The 18,408-nt window shown below is 58.6% G+C and overlaps 1 protein-coding gene across 50 annotated transcripts in view; it reads left to right on the top strand.

Moving 5' to 3' along the window:
• The window catches only part of ARHGEF10L (Rho guanine nucleotide exchange factor 10 like), a 146,750-nt gene that overhangs the window by 112,109 nt on the left and 16,233 nt on the right, over positions 1-18,408 (top strand). For all 50 annotated transcript variants that reach the window (XM_059691033.1, XM_059691077.1, XM_059691078.1 and 47 more), the window contains 4 exons: positions 1,050-1,136; positions 2,905-3,137; positions 3,725-3,879; positions 9,374-9,522. In XM_059691033.1, the coding sequence (XP_059547016.1) occupies positions 1,050-1,136; positions 2,905-3,137; positions 3,725-3,879; positions 9,374-9,522 (624 nt within the window). The remainder of the gene's footprint in view (positions 1-1,049; positions 1,137-2,904; positions 3,138-3,724; positions 3,880-9,373; positions 9,523-18,408) is intronic.

Genomic DNA, 18,408 nt, shown 5'->3' with positions numbered 1-18,408 from the left:
ACTCAACCAAGAGGGGCCCAGCACTGGAGCTAAACTGAATTCCAGCCCTGACGCTCCCACTGACCTGCTGTGTGACCTGGAGCCAGTCATGTCCCCCTCCCCCTTCCCCTTCCCCGAACTTCACGGTTACTGACTCCTAAATGAGGGGCTGGAGGAGGTGACCTCTTTGGTTCCCTCACCTATGGCCATTAGGTATTTTGTTAGAATGTTCCAGCAGGGCTGGTGCTGGCCAGGGCCTTCAGCACCAGCAGAGGGCAGCACCTGCCCGGCAAAGGGTCCAGCCGCCACCGCATTCCTCAGAGGGGCAAAGCCAAGCCCTTGAAAGGGCCAGGCCACCTCCTTCCATTGCCGTCCTGGCCAGAGGGCCAGACCGGCAGGATCTAGCTCAGGAAACAGGCCCCAGAGACCCACCTGGCATGGATTTGGGGGAAGAAGTTGCAGGAGGAACAAGTCGCTGGTGACTCTTGGTGACAGCCCGTCACAGACAGAGCCACCGGCCCCTGCCGGCAGTCCACACAAGCTACCCAGCCCTGTGTCCTGGGGGCTCGCCTGAAGAGTGATGATCTGGGGGTCCCTGAGCTGTTTCTCTGGAGGCGTGCAGGAAGGCGGAGGGGGAGGTGGCACAGGCCAGGCCCTGCCCCTCACCTTCCCTGTGGCCTAGGGCCATCCTGTGTCCTCTGCAGACCTCATTGTCCCCATCTGTAAAGTAAAGGGAGTGGAGTGGGTGTTAGTGGTGTTCAACGAAGCTTAAATGGGAGCTGGTCAGTTGGAAAAGTCCTTGGGGTCCCAGAGTATCATCCAGGCCCCTTCCAGCCAGAGGTTTTAGGAGACTGATGGTCAAATGTGGGTGCGTAGGAACTTCCCGGAGATCCTGGAAACCTCCCCCTCTCCTGGCCCGTCCTCAGGGACCCTCACTGGGAATCTGCAGGTTTAACGACTCCTGACCCCTGCAGGTGGTTTGCATGAAGGTTCGAAGGTTCGATAGCCAGACGCTGGCCTCTCGGGCACCTCGACACTTAACCCTGCACGTGTCACCTCTGTCTCCGCAGCTTGGGGCTCTGGTCCACAGTCCTGTCAGCTCTCCCCTGCTGGGCTTCTCGGCGGTCAGCACCTCGCTTCCACAGGGCTACCTCTGGGTGAGTACCCCCTGTCCGCAGCCAGGAGCTCTGGCCTCAGGACAGGAACAGGGAGAGGAGCCCCTGGGAGGGGTGCGGGAGAAAGCCACCTGCCTGCTGGCCCATTTTGTACACTTTACCCGGCAAGTTCTAATGGGACCCTGTCCCAGGCTCTGGGCTTGGAGTTGGCAGGTGCCAGCCACCTCACTAGGGACAACAGAAAACCAGGGACAAATCAGTGAGCATGACTCTTGCACAGGCCACAGGCCATGCAGGAAATGAGCGGGAGCTGTGCCGTGTGCCCGGGTGACAGGTCTTCACCGGGGTCAGGAAGCAGGGCTGCTTACTGCCCATCTCTCAGAGATCCCGGCCCAGTTTTCTGCTCTCGGGACTCCTGGCAAAGTTCCCATGGATTCAAATAGGTGACCTCCCCATGCTTCTTACAGTGCAGATTGTGCCTCCCATAGACACTCTTCTGAGGGCAATTTGTTCTTCACTGTTTCTCTAGCGCGTGGTATTTCCATCCATCCATCCATCCATCCATCCATCCATCCATCCATCCATCCATCCATGTTTCCATGTATCCATCCATCCATCCATCCATCCATCCATGTTTCCATGTATCCATCCATCCATCCATCCATCCATGTATCCATCCATCCATCCATCCATCCATCCACCCACCCACCCATCCATGTATCCATCCATCCATCCACCCACCCACCCATGTATCCACCCACCCATCCATGTATCCATCCATCCATCCATCCACCCATCCACCCACCCACCCATCCACCCACCCACCCATCCACCTACCCACCCATCCATGTTTCCATGTATTCATCCATCCATCCATCCATCCATCCATCCATCCATCCATCCACCTACCCATCCACCCATTCATCCATGTCTCCATTCATCCATCTGTCCATTCATCCATGTCTCCACCTATCCATCCACCCATTATCCATTCATCCATTCATGTGTCCATCCATCCATTATCCATTCATCCATCCATCCTTCCATCTATTCATCCATCCTTCCATCCATGTATCCATCCATCCATCCATCCATCCATCCATCCATCCATCCATCCATCTATGTCTCCATCTATCCATCCACCCATTCATCCATCCATTATCCATTTACCCATCCATCCATTCATCTATCCCTCCATCCACTCAGCAAGTATACTGGTATACCATGTGCCAGACCAGGGGTGGGCAAACTTTTTGACTCGAGGGCCACAATGGGTTCTTAAACTGGACCGGAGGGCCGGAACAAAAACATGGATGGAGTGTTTGTGTGAACTAATATAAATTCAAAGTAAACATCATTACATAAAAGGGTACAGTCTTTTTTTTCAATAGTTTTATTCATTTCAAACGGGCCGGATCCGACCCGTGGGCCGTAGTTTGCCCACGGCTGTGCTAGACACTAAAGTAAAACAGAGAACAGGAAGATAGGACATTTTAAAGGGGCAGAGTGTATGTTCACTCTTTGTTGGTTGAAATTTAGCCTAAAGACAAGGAGATGGAAAGCTGACTGGGTAACTAGTCCACCTTAGCTCCTTAGCTGGTTTCCTTTGTGCCCTGAATCGAACTCGCTGCCTTGGAGGCTGGGGACAAGTGACCTTCGGTGACAGCAGGCTGCAGGTGGCAGGAGGGGGCCGCTCCTCTCAGTTATTAGTGACAAGCAGAAGTTTGGGACAGGTCTCCGGGAGGGCAGAGCGAAGCTCCGCCTCTGCTCTCACGGTTCTCCCTGACAGCTTCTTTGGTCTCTGCCCCAGGTTGGGGGAGGCCAGGAGGGCGCAGGAGGCCAGGTCGAGATCTTTTCCCTGAACCGGCCCTCACCCCGCACGGTCAAGTCCTTCCCGCTGGCGGCCCCCGTGCTCTGCATGGAGTACATTCCTGAGCCGGAAGAGGGGGAGAATGGAGATGGAGACAAAGACGAGGGCCACACGGCTGCTGACCCCTCGGCTGTGGTGCATCCGACCATCTGCCTGGGGCTCCAGGATGGCAGGTGAGGGGCCCGGGGGGGAGGGCAGGACTGCGCGGTGCGTGGAGGCTGTTTTGGGGTCCATCAGGTAGAGGTGGCTTGGCTGGATTCACACTCAGGTCTGTGACCCTGAAAACTCAGGTCAGCACCTTGTTAATCCTCACATGAGTATACTTTTTCCCCATTGATTTTTAGAGAGAGTGGAAGGGAGGGAGGAGGGAGAGAGAGAGAGAGAAACATGGATGTGAGAGAGACACATTGATCAGTTGCCTCCTACATACACCCTGACCTGGGCCAGGATCAGACCTGCAACCCAGGTACACGCCCTTGACTGGGAATCAAACCCAGACCCTTTGGTCCGAGGGCCGATGTTCTAACCACTGAGCAAAAACGGCCAGGGATCAGCACCTTTATTGTGCTGCTTCTGGAGCCCCCTCGCCCCCTTAGCCTCCGAGTCTTCCACAAGACAGAGGCCGGGGAGGACCCCATCCTAAAAGGCCACCCGTGGAAAATCTGAGCTCCCCTTTGGTGGAACGAAGGCCTGGTCCCACAGAGGGGGCCCTGGAGGGCATATGGGGGGCTGAGTGAGTCACCTGGGCCTCTCCCCGCAGCATCCTGGTCTACAGCAGCGTGGACACGGGCACCCAGTGCCTGGCGACCTGCAGGAGCCCAGGCCTGCAGCCCGTGCTCTGCCTGCGACACAGCCCCTTCCACCTGTTTGCCGGCCTGCAGGACGGGACCCTCGCCGCCTACCCTCGGACCAGTGGTGAGGACGTGGGGCTGGGAACCATTGGGGACCCTGTGCCAGACGGTTGTGGGAGGCAGGCCAAGGTGGCGGCTCAGAAACGAACCAGGCAATCTCAGAGGTGGGGGCATCAGAGATCCCTGATCCCCATCGGGGTCCCCACAGGAATGGGGTGCTCACTCCTGCACAAATAGCTCCGCCCATTGGAGGGAGTCTCTAGTGGCTAAGAGCAGGGACTCTGGGCTCGCACAGACCTGGCTTCCGGGCCAGGCTCTGCCCTGATGCCAGCTGTGTCCATCGGTGAGCAGCTTCTCCTCCTCCCGCCTGTCTCCTCGTTTCTAAAATGGCAATAATGGCAAAACCCACCACTTACGGGCCCTGGCAGGTCAAACAACCCCGTGAGGGCAAAGCGCAGGGCCTGGCCCCGGGATGCCAGTGGAGGCCAGCATTTGAGTCTCTGATTTCATCGAGCCGCGGACGGCCCCGATTCTGACGCTGGCGGGCAGGGCTAACGGTGTGAGCGGCTGTGTTCCAGAAACACGGCGAAGTGCTTGATGTTGGCCATTATCTTAATTGTCTCCACAGCCCTTGAGAATTGCCTCCTCTGTACAGACCCAGTGCTGAGACTGGGGGGGCGGGGGGGGGATGCGCTGGAGCACAGCCACACGGTGCTGGGGTCCCCGGTCCCCTGTGGCTTGTTCAGCTCCTAGTTGGATGATGACAAGAGCTGGGGGTGTGGGGTGGGGAGAGGGTAGCTGATCCCGGTGCCCCCCAGAGGGCTGATGAGTCCCGTGGCTGCCCAGCCCTTCCTCCCACTCCCTCCCAGGAGCCTGTAATTGCTGCGTCATCACAGCCTGTTGCAGGGTTATAAACGGATATTTGTACTGAGCTATTTTTTTTTTTTGCCACTTGGCACTGTGTTGGTATTTTTAATTAGCTTTTGATAAGGCATTTATAGTTTTTAATTAAAGGGGGAAGAGGAAGGGAAAAAATTCTTCTTACCATCGGAGCGTGCCTGTGAATGCAAATATGGGCGCAGATCTTCGGGGAGTAGGCTAGGGGTTCTGGAGGGACTCCACCCCGCAGCCCCACCGAATACTGTGAGCCACGCTGGTCCCACTCTGGCCTCCTGGCCCCAGTTTGGGCCGCCTTTGGCTCTTCCCTTCCTGGTTCCTGAGTCATCAGTTTGGGCGCCCCGGTTGGGAGGAGGGAAGGGAGTGGCATGTGAGTTTGCTCATAGACCCCACAAACTGAGGGGTTTAAACACTGTAAATTCACTGACTCATGGTCCTGGAGTTGAGAAGTGCAGGCTCAGGGTGCTGTCAGGGCCGCGCTGCCTAGGGAGATACTGAAGAGGGAGCTGTCCTGGCCTGACCCCAGCTCGGACCCCAGCTCGGCCCCCAGCACGGTGGTCCCTGGCCGCGGCAGCAGGCCTCTCTTCTTCACATGATGTTCTCCTGAGTGTGTGTCTGTGTCCGTGTTTCGCTTTTATAATAACACCCGTCACCTTGGATCAGGGCCCCCCCTCCTCCAGGGTGACCTCATTTTAACTAATTATATCTGCAAACAGCCCCGTCTCCAAATAAGGTCACAGGCTGAGGTCCTGGGAGTTAGAACTCCCCATGAATTTTGGGGGACACAATTCAACCCAGTGGGGGTTTGGGCTCTGGCCTTCAGCCTGGGGCTGGGACTGGCCATTTGTCAGAGCCAGAAGGGCCACTGGGCACCATTGAACCCCCGCCCCCCGCCACTTCCCAGAGTCTCAGGGGTGAGCTGAGACCTGAACCCTAATGTCTTCCGTCCGGGCCTCGAGCCCTCTCCAGACTCAGGGGGCCTTGGCCTCTCCGAGCAGAGCTGGCAGCGGCTGGCCTGGAGGAGAAGGCTGAGATACCTTCCCCCTTGCAAACATTTGTGCACCAGATATTTACTGAGCACCTACTATGCACCATGGGTACAGCGGCCAGCAAGGCAGATGTGACCCTGCCTTCGCAGGGTTTGTAGAGGGAGAGAGAATTAGTTCCGTGAACAAGCAGGGAGCTTACACTTCCATGCCACCTCTCACCTGGGCTGCCTGTGGCTGGGACTGGGGCCATCCGGCTTATCCATCACTGAGCTGTGGGACCTCCTCCAGACTCACCAGGGCCTTGGATACCCCTCAGACACCCCGACTCCATCCCAGCCCAAGCCGGAGCACAGACCTGGAGCCCCGTGCCTGCAGAACCCGCCGCTGGTGCCCCCTAGTGGCCGGGAGGGTCAAGGGCTGTGAATGTTCCAGACCCTTATCCAGGGCTTGGAGTTGGTGTAGGATGAGAAGTTACTGTCCTGCCTGGGTTTGGCTGAGACCACGACTGGATAAAACTGGCATTCCTGGCCCACGCTTTGCCTCCTTGCAAGAGGGCAGGAGCAGAAATGTGGGATTTGGCCGAGTCCTGGAGGGCCTGTGGGGCCAGCAGCTGAGAGGGGACTGAGGAACCCAAGGCCACCAGGTCACTGACTGGACTCTCAGAGCCGGAGAGGCCTCAGAGTTCAACCTCCAGCTGACAGATGGCGAAACCGAGGTCCAGAGCAGTGTGGCCATGGAAGTCATTCATTCACCTGTTCATTTAGTCACTCAGGAAATATGTATTCCGTGCTCTGAGGTGCCAGGCACTGAGCAGGACCCAGGACTCAGAGAGGAGCCAGATGGCCACTGTCCCTGCCCAGTCCCGTGTTTGAGTAGAGCTACCCGGATCCCTTCTGTCTGCCTCATCTCTGAGCAGGCCCAGGCCTGGGGGAAGGGGTGGGAAAGTCCCTGGTTAGATGCTGGGGCTGTGGGCCGGGTCACCTCCTGCGGGAGGGGCGGGGGGACGGGCCGGGGAGTTAGGCTGCCTGGGCTTGAGACCCAGCTGTGACTTCGCCCCTGTTACTTCGCCTCTTGGAGCCTGAGTTTCCTCACCTGTAAAATGGGGATGAAGACTGCCCCCCGCACAGGCTGGCTGTGGAGGCCAGGTGGGATCAGCCACACAAGTGGCCTGGTGCTTGTGACCTCCATCTGAATGGTTGTCACCGCCCTTATTACTGACCAGGCGCGGGCGACCCTTGGGGCCCCTCTCAGTCTCAGTGACTTTTACCCGGTGTCCTGCCTTCGGCTCCAGCTGGATCGGGACCTCCAAGGGACTTCATCCCCCTTCGCCTGGCAGCACGAGAGCCGGTGAGGGGCCCAGACGAATGGGCTGTCATGCAGGGGGTGGGTGTGTGCGTGTGTGTATGAGTGCGCATGTGGGTTCTGTAACGTATGTGTGCACCTAAAGCCTGGAGGGCAAGGGTGGACCCCCCGCCCGCTGCAGGCTGCAGGGAGCTTGCCCTGCACAGAGCTCACAATGATTGCATTTAAAGTCTTAGAGCTGTGGCCGTGAGGGCTGGGAAGAACCAGAGAGGTCAGAGTTCAGTCCCTCGGGTGCAGATGGGAGAGCTGAGTCTCAGCAAGGGGCGGCTCTGGCTCAGGGTCCCACTGTGGGGACTCCTGTCCAGGGTCCTTTTGATATGACAATACAGGCATTAAACTCCGTCACAGCTTATCATTCTGTCCTGGAGTCAGGACATCTTAGAGGTTCCTGCAGAAGCCCAGCAAGTGGTCAGAGCCCCTGTGACCCTCAGGGGTAGCAGACCCTGGCTCCAACCTCAGGCAGCCCCGGCCACGCTGTTCCTTGCAGGGTAGAGGTTGCAAGGGTTTTGGTGCCCACTGAGCAGAGCCCCATTTCCTAGTTTTCCGGGTGTGGTCCCAGTATTCTCAACTGCTTACTGGGAAGGAGGTCGCAGTGGAGGGAACTCCAGCTTCTGGCTATAAGCACTACTTACCCGTGGCCACTGGGGGGCGCTCAAAGCCTTGCATTTTGTGGCTCTGGTGTTCTGGTGGGGCTCAGTGTGCCTGGCTGCCTGTGGTCACTCACTCCTCCTTGACCCCATGTACGGCCCCAGTGCCCTGTGGAAGCTCTTGGAACCTGAGAGGGCAGCGGGTGGGGGCAGGGGAGGGGTCAGGGTCAGCTGAGTTTCAGCCCTGCTTGGCCTGTCACCCCTTGGGTGGCTTCGGGCAAGTTCTCGGCTCCCTGGTCTCCATTGTCACATTAGTCAAATGGAGTCAACACCTGTTTCCACAGACTGTTATGTTGTGGCAAATGACACCAAACAGTACGGGCTAATGAGCACCCTGTACTCTCGAGCTGTGTGATTCGGGCTGGCTATTTAAACTCCGTGTCTCCGCTTCCTCAGTTGTAAAACAGGGATGAAAATAGAATGCACAGGCTGGGAGTTAGGAAAACAATTCATGAAAACAGTGCCTGGCGTGCGGATATGTAACGGCATGGATCAACAGCTGTTGTCGCTCCTTGCTGTGTGCCAACCCTGAGCTAAATGCTCTGCACGTTCTATTTAGTCCTGTAGTATCAGCGAGGTATAGGCCTGGTCATCATGCCCATTTTACAGATGAGGAAACTGAGGCTCAGAGAGGTGAAGTCACCTGTCTTAGTTCATGCAGAAGTTCAGAGGCCACAGTCAGGATTCTGGCCCTGCCTGCTTCCCATGTGCTCATACGCCCGGGCTGGAAAGACCTGGTAGTGTGTTGCGGGGGGAGGGGTCCCTATTCCCCAGCTCTCAGGTGAGCTGGGAGTCTGACAGGTTTAAGTAGGACAGAAGGGAGAGAGGCAAACCTGCTTTATAGGTGGTATAAAGCCTGGGGTGTGATAGTCTTTCCTCTTCCTGCCACACTGCAGACAGTGGCTCTCACCATGTACCCTGGTGGTCCCTCCAGCTCTACCGACAGCTGTGCCCCATCCTGTCACCAGCAGCTGGCTCAGAGGGAGGGTCTATGATGGGGCTGCTTTCAGGGTCCCGTGGAGGGAGTGTGGGGTGGCTGGGCACTGGCAAGCTAGCAGCAGGTTCCATCCTGCCCCCCCAGGCCCAGCTACTGCTATCTGTCTTTCCAGGGTGTGCCCCCTTCCTCCCCTCTTTCCCACCTGGCATCCTGACAGGACAGCCACTGGGGTTCTGTGTGACTTAAGGGAAAAACCCATCATAGCCAGCAGGGCTTGTGTGCCAGGGAAATTCTTGGCCCGTTCTTGGGTGAGCGAGCATCCTGGGTGGGCAGGGAGAGCCTTGTTCAGGGCCAGGCCAGCTCCCTTGGTTAGTTCCATCTGCAGGGTGGCAGACTGGGCACTGATTTCTTCTCGGGACTTCCTCCTTCCACCCCTGGGGCTGTGGCATCTCTGGAGGAGAAAGGTCATCAGAGATTTGGTAAAGGTGGTAGAGTGCCTTATGGTAGCTGAGCAGATCAGCGAGAAGGCTGAATGAACAGGAGGTTGAGGAAGAGGAGTCCAGCCCCCATGGGAAGGGTCATAAATGCAGGCCAATGGGAACAGCCACCATCCCCCACAGAACCGGGGGAGAGGGTTTGTGGAGCCAGGCTGGGCCCCCCCCTGCAGGCGTGGTTCCCCGGACTGAGGAGCCCTGAGCCTTGACCTGCGTCTTCTTCTCCTCCCAGGAGATGTGCCCTGGGACCTGGAGAGCCCTCCCGTGCGCCTGACAGTGGGGCCAGGGCCCATCCGCACCCTGCTGAGCCTGGAGGATGCCGTGTGGGCCAGCTGTGGGCCTCGGGTCACGGTCCTGGACGCCACCAGCTTGCAGACTCAGGTACTGGCCTTTCCTCGTGGCTCGTGGCCCCTGCCCATGGGGCCATCAGCTGGGCACACCCTTGCTGACCCTCTGACCACGCTGGCACGGCTCTCAGCTCCTATCTGTGTCTAGGGATCGGTTTGTCAGGAAGCAGGGGGGACCCACAATCCCTGCTGGGCCCTGCCCAGGGCTGCCGTGAGGGGAAGGGTCCTGACTACACTGGGCCATGACCTGCATCCTGAGTTGTGGCTCTTGCTGCCAGTGGAGGTGCCTGTTCTCGCTCTGGTGCCCGGGACCCAGCTGTGCTGAGGGGATGGCCAGTGTGGGCACAGCCATCCTGGAGGCCGGAGGCAGAATGGGAACTGAGAGGTGTTTCTGGAAGGATCTTCCCAGGAAGGGTCCGTCAGACCGGGAAGCCCCAGGCCTGAGGGGGCAGAGAAGTTGGCTGTGGATTGTTGGGGAGGGGTATGGGCAGCAGGGCCTGAGGATCTGGGGAAAGCTGGGTGCCACTCAGCCCCTCCCAGGACCACAGGGCTTTTTGGAGGGGGTAGAAGTGGGAGGCACCCCTCCCTGTCCTGGCTGTGCCCCACTCGGGTCTGCTGGGCATCCCTCCATCGAGGGGTGTGGTTTGCCAGCACCTGCTTCAGATGGGAGCCTGGCTCTGCCCTGCCAATCTGTCAGCCCTTGGACAAGGCACCAAGCCTTCCTGGGCCTCAGTCATGTCATCTGTAAAATGGTGTGATGGTGTAGAGCTACCTAAGGAATGGGCGAGAATGTTTATGTAAAGGGACTGTTTCACACAGTGCCTGACACAAAGCAAGTGTCCGATGAACACTAGTTATCACTGTACTTGTTTGCCGAACTGAAATCCTCATCGCCACATTATGTGGCTTATGTGGAAAATCACGCTGCTTCCTGCGAGTCCGCGTTGGTGGGCGTGTGTCCGTATTGCATTGTGGGTCTGCCATCCTCTCCCTTCACTGCCAGGAATGCTTCCTCCTGCTGACAGCTGCCTCGGCGCGGGAGACAGATGGACCAAGGGAAGCACAGGGGCCTGGGCCGGGCCCTGCCCACCTCTCGTCCGATTCTGCCCCTCACCAGCCACGGTGCTGTCCTGCCCAGGCCCTGCACCTCAGCTCTGCCCTGCCGCCCCTGTCGCCAGGCGGACACCAGGCTGCAGCTCGAGGTTGGGGTGATTTAAGACTAGTTCTGGGTCTGCTACTCTTAGAAAGGGGTCAGTATGGCCTTTCGCCTGCTTTGCACACTATGGAGGGTATTGGAAAGTGCCACACTATGGAGGGTGTTGGAAAGTGCTGGGTGGGTGGGGGAGGCGGATGGAGGAGGGGGTGGGGAGGGAGGCTTCCCAGCGGGGCCAGCGGGAGCACGCGCCTGGTCTGCCGCCAGGGAAATGGCAAAGTTTGTGTGGGCAGCTCGCCTTCAGCACACACGATCCTCGGGCATAGTAACGAGGTGATGGCCATGCATGTTTAATACAGCCGTGCTCCGCTGCTGCTTGCAATAGAGAGGGAGCCAGCTCGTGCCCCAGCTCGGAAAACAGCTTGGTCTGGGGCTGCTAATGGCCTCCCCATCTGCATGGCTGCTCCACGTTGGTCTGGGCTCCACGTTCGTCTCATCTTGTCTTGGTGCCTCGCACGGCCAGCCAGGCTCGGAGGAGGGGGCTGGAGATGGCGCTGCTGTCTGGGCTGCTGTGGCCTCGCATGGGTGCCGAGGACTCAGCACCTGCAGGAAAGGGCCCTTGTGTGAGCTTTTCAGCCAAATGCCTCACTTTAGAGAGAGGGCATCGCTTACTAGCCCACCCTCCCTCTCCCCCACCCCCCCCATCCCTGCCCCTCAGGCTCCAGAAAACCCGCTCTGAGGAGTTGAGATACTTAATGCTGTTCAGGGCTCCAAGCCCAGAGGGGTATATTGTTGACCAGGGCTATGGCTCTGGCCCAAATTCTAAAGCATAAGGGGGTTCATCTAACGCAGTGGTTCTCAACCTTCTGGCCCTTTAAATACAGTTCCTCATGTTGTGACCCAACCATAAAATTATTTTCGTTGCTACTTCATAACTGTCATGTTGCTACTATTATGAATCGTCATGTAAATATCTGATATGCAGGATGGTCTTAGGCGACCCCTGTGAAAGGGTCCTTCGACCACCAAAGGGGTCGCGACCCACAGGTTGAGAACCGCTGCTCTAGGGAGTATGCTAACTCTAAGGAGGTCTCCCTGGCTTCTCTCATCCCCAGGAGGTAATAGCAACCAACACATACTGAGAACTTAATGTGGACCATTTATGGGTTTCATGACTTTGCATAAATTAACTTCATCACCAAATCCCTCTCTGAGATTAGTACTCTTATTACCCCCACTTCACAGACGAGGAGACAGAGGCACCGAGAGGTTAAGTGGCTGGCCCAAGGTCACACAGCTAGAGGGAGGCTGAGCGGGGATCTGAGCGCAGGCCCCCCACACCCGAGTCTGCTCTTGACCTTTGTGCCGGCCGCCCTGGAAGGCTAAAGGCTCCGTCTCCTTTGGGCTGCACTGTCCCCTGCAGTTTCTGTCCATCCTACGTGCCCTCTCGGGAACTCCCATTTGTTCACACACCTGCTTTTTCCACCAACACATCTTCGGGGCCCAGGATTGCTCAGGTAGCTCACGTGGCAGGTGCACCGGAAAGGGTCGTGGAGGACAGACAGGTGGTGTCCTGCTTTCCTGGCCCTCATGGAGGGTGCTGGACGGATGGACATGAGGAAGACCCGGTGTCGGCTCCCCGGGAGCTCAGGGTCAGCCAGTAGGAGGCCCATTTGGAACCCCGGGGAGGGGGGTGCCAGACGCAGCCAGAGGAGGGACGGGAGCAGGGAAGGTTCTAGGGGGGTGGGATCCCTGAGGAGGCTGGGCTCTGAGGGGTGAAGGGAGAGAGGAGGCAGGAGGATGCTCTAGGCAGAGAGAGCTCCATGAGCCAAGGCCAAGCCAAAGACAACCCGGTGTGTGTGGGCCCCAGGGTGGTGTGGACGGCTCCCCGGGAGGCCTCCAAGACGGGCCGCCCGGGCTGTCTCCATCAGGCCCACTTGGCCCCCGCTGGCTGCCCCGACCTTGCCGAGCCGTCCCCGGGGAGCAGCGCCCGCAGCCTGTCTCAGGGTGTGCGCTTGTTCAGCTCCTTGAGCCCAGTGGTGGCAGCAGCGAGGCTGTTAAACAGTAATGCAGCTCGCCAGGCCTGTGTCAACACCACATCCCCGCATTCTTTATCTCCATCGGCGGCCACCTTCACAGTCTGATCCCGTTGTCTGGAGTTCATTTTACCTGATCGCTGGAGGCGACAACCGGCGGTGGGATGATGGTTGCATCTCAATTTTAAAAAAACTTACTGGGGACAGGCGGAGAGGAGGCCTGCAGCGTGCGGGCTGTGCTCTGCGAGTGGGGGCGATCTGGGCGCCGGGCAAGGCTTGCTCCCCGACACGGCGCGGGCTGGGGTCTCAGTCTCCCCTGCTCGTAGGAGGTGGCAGTGGCGGCAGGGATGGGGGTTGGAGACGGGGCTGGGTTCTATGTGATTGGAGCCTCAGGTCGCGGCGGAGACCAGCTGGGCCCATGTTGCAGATGGGGAGGTGAGCCAGAAGGCAGGCCTTCCACCTGTAGTCGGTGGCCCGCTCCCCAGCCACGCTGACCCCTTGTTGGCCTCTGAATATATCAGGCTCCTTCCCACCACCAGGCCTCTGCCTCTGCGGTTCCCCTGCCTGAAACACCATTCCCTCAGCTTCCCTTGGGCAGCTCCTCCTCCTCACACCGATCTCAGCTCAGCCGCCACCTCCTGGGTGGGACCCGCCCTGAGGGCTCCATCAGCGTCTCCTCTGCCCGTCAGTCTTGACACAGTTCCTGCCTTTACTGTCATCAGAGCGTTGACCATGGTCTGAAATTACCTGCTGACCAGGGTCCGTCAGCCCTTGCCGGGCTGTCCACGGAAGAGCACAGGGCCTGGCCTGTCTGGTTTGCTGGGTCCGTGGGCCGGGCCCCGCCCCGCCTCTCGGCCAGTGATGGTGGGAGAAGGTGGGGATGCCCTGCCTGTGTGGGGCAGGCCCCAGGGGGGCCGGTGGGAGTGTGCCGTGACGCCGTGACCATTCCTTCTGGGTGGAAGGTTGACAATGGGCGGGAGGAGGCTCAGGGCGCCGGTGTGCTGGGGAAGTGTCCTGGGAGGATGTGTACCTTCCAGGAAGCGGGACAGAGGGGCCACACCTGGAGAAGGCGGAAGGAATCTGGTAAAGGGCTGGTCAGAGGGTCTTGTGCCCAGGAGGGTGGGTCCTGCTCGGGGCAGGTGGGACATATGTGGGCGGGACAGCCGGGTCACCCAGAGGTCTCTGCTCTGACCTGCCAGCCTGGAGACGCTTCCGTGGCAGTCCCTTCCCCAGAGCCCTCTCAGGGCTCCTGGTCCTGCCTGGGAGGGGCCGGAACACAGGCAAGTTGTGCCTGTGTTTGGGGACCAGGCCTGGCTCTCGCCCACAGGGTTGCAGTGAGGGGTAATAGAGGCAACCCTCTCCCAGAAGACCCCGGCTCCCCCACCCTCGGAGAAGCCTGTGCAGACCACCACCCCCCTCCACATACCCCGGCTCCCCCACCCTCGGAGAAGCCTGTGCAGACCACCCCCCCTCCACATACCCCAGCTCCCCACCCTGGCAGGACATGCCTGGCGCATAGTAGGTGCTCACTGAGGGGCTGTGAAGGACAGAGGGCTTTTACCTTAGGGAAATGGGTTCTGTCTGGGGGAGCGTGTGTGTGTGAGGGGTGGGGGGGTGTCCGCTAAGTGTGGAAGGGAGATGTGGGCAGAGCAGGGGTCTGAGGGCTTGATTTTAACCGTTTTTCCGGGCTGGCGGACACATGCCTCCCAGTGGCTCCCGGGCACAGATACCTGCTGTCACTGAGCACATCAGATGAGAAACTCCTCCGGGTTCCTGGGCACTAGCGGCCCTCAGACTTCCCCCTGCCCACCCCCAGGTACACGCCTTCCCCACCCTTAATTTTCACGTTTAGTGCCCAAACTTAGTTTGCATGTATTAGCTGTTGTAAATCTATCATAACAGTGAGGCGCAGCATGAATAATGCATCACTGGGCTGTATTAGTTTTCTGTCTCCTATCTTATTTATGACACGAAACGGGTGGGAATTTGCAAAAGCGAAACTCAGGCGCAAGGCTTCTTGGGTAATGGTATGCAAATTGACGCGAGGGCGGAAAGATCCGCTAAGTCCTTCTTGCTGGCCCCGCCTTCGGGCCGGCAGGGCCTGGGGATCGGGTCGCCTCCCTCCACGGAGTCCTCCCAGTGCAGCAGTCCTGCCTTAATTTTTTCCCATTTTGGTGTGTGTCTCATTGTTATTGCTGTCATCCTGTTCTTTTTTTTTTTCAAATTACAAGTTGGCAGGTGAGACTTGAGAAATCGATTTTTCTAAAGGTTGCGGAGACTTCCCTGGAGGCTCTGACAGTAACAAGTTCCAGGGGGGTGCGTGGCTTCCAGCAGCATGAAGAACTGAGGTTAGATGCTCAGAAGAACTTCCTTTCAGGAGGCTTGTGAAGGGCAGGGCGTGGGGGTGGATTTGGGGGTCCTGGGGGCATCGGGGGCTCAGGACTGTGGTTGCCCACTCTGCTCCTGAGTCTGGGGTGTCTCAGGGCACGTCTTGAGGGGCTGGGCTGGCTAAGGGCAGGGCTCCGGGCCCCTTCTCTCCTCATCCGGAAGAGCTCAGACCTTCTATCCAATATTAGGACCCCCAGCCCCAGGCCCGGAACATTTACGTTGATGAGAGGATTTCGTGGTTGGAAAAAACCACGTGGTTTGAAGCTGTTGGCCCAGGAACAAGTTCTGTAAAGCCACAGAGGAGAAAAGGGAGGCAGCAGGGGAAGGCCGATGGGAGGGGACATTGGGCAGAGACTAGGGGGTTGGGGGGTGGCCACTGGAGGTGAGTGTGGGGCAGACGATGGCAGCAGGTGTCAGCCCTCTTCCCTCTTGGCGCCCTGGCTGTCAGGGTCTGTCTGTCCTTCCCTCCACCTGGCTCCTCCACGTCCTCCCACCTCTGCATGGTTGCACTCCCTCCGAGCGCTGCTGCAGTGATCGGAGAGGACAGACACCAAGGGAGCAGCTGCCCAGCCCCTGGACTGGGCGGGGACACACGGGGCCAGGGACAGACCCACTGGGTGCCGGGCCCTGTGCTGGGCCCTCACGTACAGTGGAGGCTGAGATTGCGAGCCAGAGCCGGGCTGCGGGTGTAGTCACCATCCAGTGAGGTCACGCAGGCAGAGGTTTAGCCGTCCGGTGCTGAGTGCTCACTCAAGCCCTTAGGTGCTGCCAGCTCCGGCCCGCAGCCGGGGTGGGGGAGGGTCTGCCTGGCGGGCCCCTCCTGGAGAGGCATTCCTGGCTTCCTCGGCTGCCTGGTCCGAGCTCAGCTCGGATGGTGGTCATTGTGGGCTTGGGAGCTGGGCTGGCTAGCTTCAGCTCCTGGCTTGACCACTGAGTGCCTCAGTTTCCCCACCTATAAAATGGGATAATTACAGAACATACTCCAGGCTAAGCTTGATATATGTAGAGCACAGAGTGTAAGTAGTGCTCTGATGACCAGAGGCAAAGGGCCCAGGCAGGGTCTACAGGTGCATCTCGGTCTGCTCTTGGAGCTGGGAAGCAAATAGAGTGCAGAGCAGCCATAGCCAGACGCCTGGAATTAAGTTCTGAGGCCTGGCTGCTGGGGATCCTTCCAGATCAAAGCTCCCATCAAACCCTGCTTCAGAACTGTCCACGCTGCCTCTTTCCAGGCCCTGGCCCAGGGGTAGGCACTGACCAGCACTTTCAGTCCCTGTACCAGGTCCCTGTCCTCATGGACCTGCCCCTCTGGGGTGGATGTGGTGGTGGGGGTCACACCTTGGCAGAGACCACCCCCAGGGAGTTAACCCTTATTGAAACTCACTCCTCTCAGAGGCTGTTCCAAGCCCTTGGCAAGTCGCTACTCCTGTAATCCTTATAGCAGCCCTTTGCAGTAGTTCTATTATCACCCCCAATTGAAAGTGGAGGAAACTGAGGCAGGAAGTGGTGGAGCTGGACTTGGACCTGACAGGCTGGCTCTGAACCCCTGGCCTCACGGCCTGTCCTGAGTAGGAAACAGATGACAAGAGAATCTCAGGCCACAGTGAGTGTCATGCGGAGGCCGAGCCAGGCACACAGAGCTCCGCCTCTGTCCAGGCTGGTTCACTCGGTTCTGAGCCTCGCTTCCTCCCCGGATCAGAGGCTCAGGGGTCCCGCCTCCTGGTGGGGGTTGCAGGACACCGTGAGGTGAGCTGAGCTGCGTGACTGCAACCTGGGCATGCACAGGTGCAGGAGGTGCACGTCCCATCTCCACTGCTCGGCCTCCATAGGTCCCTGTGACGGCTGGGCCAGGGGTGGGCACCAGGCACCTGCTTGTACAGGGCAAGGCGTGAGTGGCTGCCGGGGCACGGTCATGCAAAGGTCTGCCCTCAGGTGTCCATGGAGAGGAACCGCTGCGCTGGCTCGCATAATTGAAGAAAACGAAAGGAAATTAAGTAGCACTAATGAGGAGAATATCGAGTTCACGCTTCCCCCAGAACAGCCAGGTGGGCCGGAGGATTTAATTTGTTTTGTTTTTAAAGGCAAAATGTCAGTGCGGCCGCAGCCGGATAGCCTCCCAGCCGTGGCGCTCTCTGTGCCTCGGCCTGGGCTGTGGTTGGGGTGGCAGGGGGTCAACCCCAAACTCTGTGCCCACCCTCTTATGTGCTCTGTGACAAGTAGGCCTTAGCGCAAGGAAGTTTAACTTTTGGGTGCCGGTTGGCCATCTTTCTAGAAAAATGCAGCAAAGACACCAAACTTTGCACCATCAGTTCCAAAGTGGGTTGCTAAAAGTTTGGGACTGGCTCTCAGTCCTGAAGCTGATGGGGCTGTCTGTCCCTCTGTCCCTTCTAGGTTTCCGTGGGGGCCCCGAGCTAGGAGAGCCCAGCGTCCGGCGAAGTCTCTTGTTAGTCAGGAATGGCCTCATCCCCACTTTACAGATGAGCACACTGAGACCCAGAGACGTTAACTGACTGCTGGTGAGAGGTGGGGTGGATGCCTCAGTCAGAAAGCGCCTGGGATGCCCTGGCTGGTTTGGCTCAGTGGATAGAGCGTCGGCCTGTGGACTGAAGGGTCCCAGATTCGATTCTGATCAAGGGCACATGCCCGGGTTGTGGACTTGATCCCCAGTAAGGGGCACGCAGGAGGCAGCCAATCAATGATTCTCTCTCATCATTGATGTTTCTCTCTCTCTCTCCCTCTCCCTTCCTCTCTGATGTCAATAAAAATGTATTAAAAAAAAAAAAAAAAAGAAGAAGAAGACGAAATGCGCCCGGAAGGGCAGCTCTGCTTGGAGCGTGTGGTCGCTCGGCCTAGACCGGGTCGGATTCTGACGGCAGAGCATCTAGGCATCGGCCGAGGCTCATGTGTGTGTGCGGGGCTCGGAGATTGCGTGTGGGCTTTGGAGTCCCAGGAGGGTGACCCACCTCCCCGGTTTGCCCAGGATGAGGAGCTCGATGTCTCGTGCCACAGCGGGGACCCCCCTGGGCAAACTGGACAAGTGGGTCACCCTGAGCTGGAATCCTGGCTTCCCCTGTCTCCTAAGCACTGTGACTCAGTGACCATCACTCAGCTGGAGCGTGACCTCGGCTGACGGAGTGACTCCGCACCGCGGGTTCTAGAAGCTTCGGTGTCCCGCCCGTTAGATGAGGATGGACTGGTGGTGCCGGGTGTTAGGTGGAGGCAGAGTTTCTGAGGTTCTATGGCTGGTCTCCGGCCCAGGATGGGCCTCCCAGGCCAGCAGGGGTGGTGACTGAGCAGGGAGCGGGAGGCCGGAGCCCCTTCGCACTGCACCCCGCCAGGGTGCTGG

Source organism: Myotis daubentonii, chromosome 3 (assembly GCF_963259705.1).
Source record: "Myotis daubentonii chromosome 3, mMyoDau2.1, whole genome shotgun sequence".
NCBI classification, from domain to species: Eukaryota; Metazoa; Chordata; class Mammalia; order Chiroptera; family Vespertilionidae; genus Myotis; species Myotis daubentonii.
This window is presented reverse-complemented; position numbering and strand designations above follow the sequence as displayed.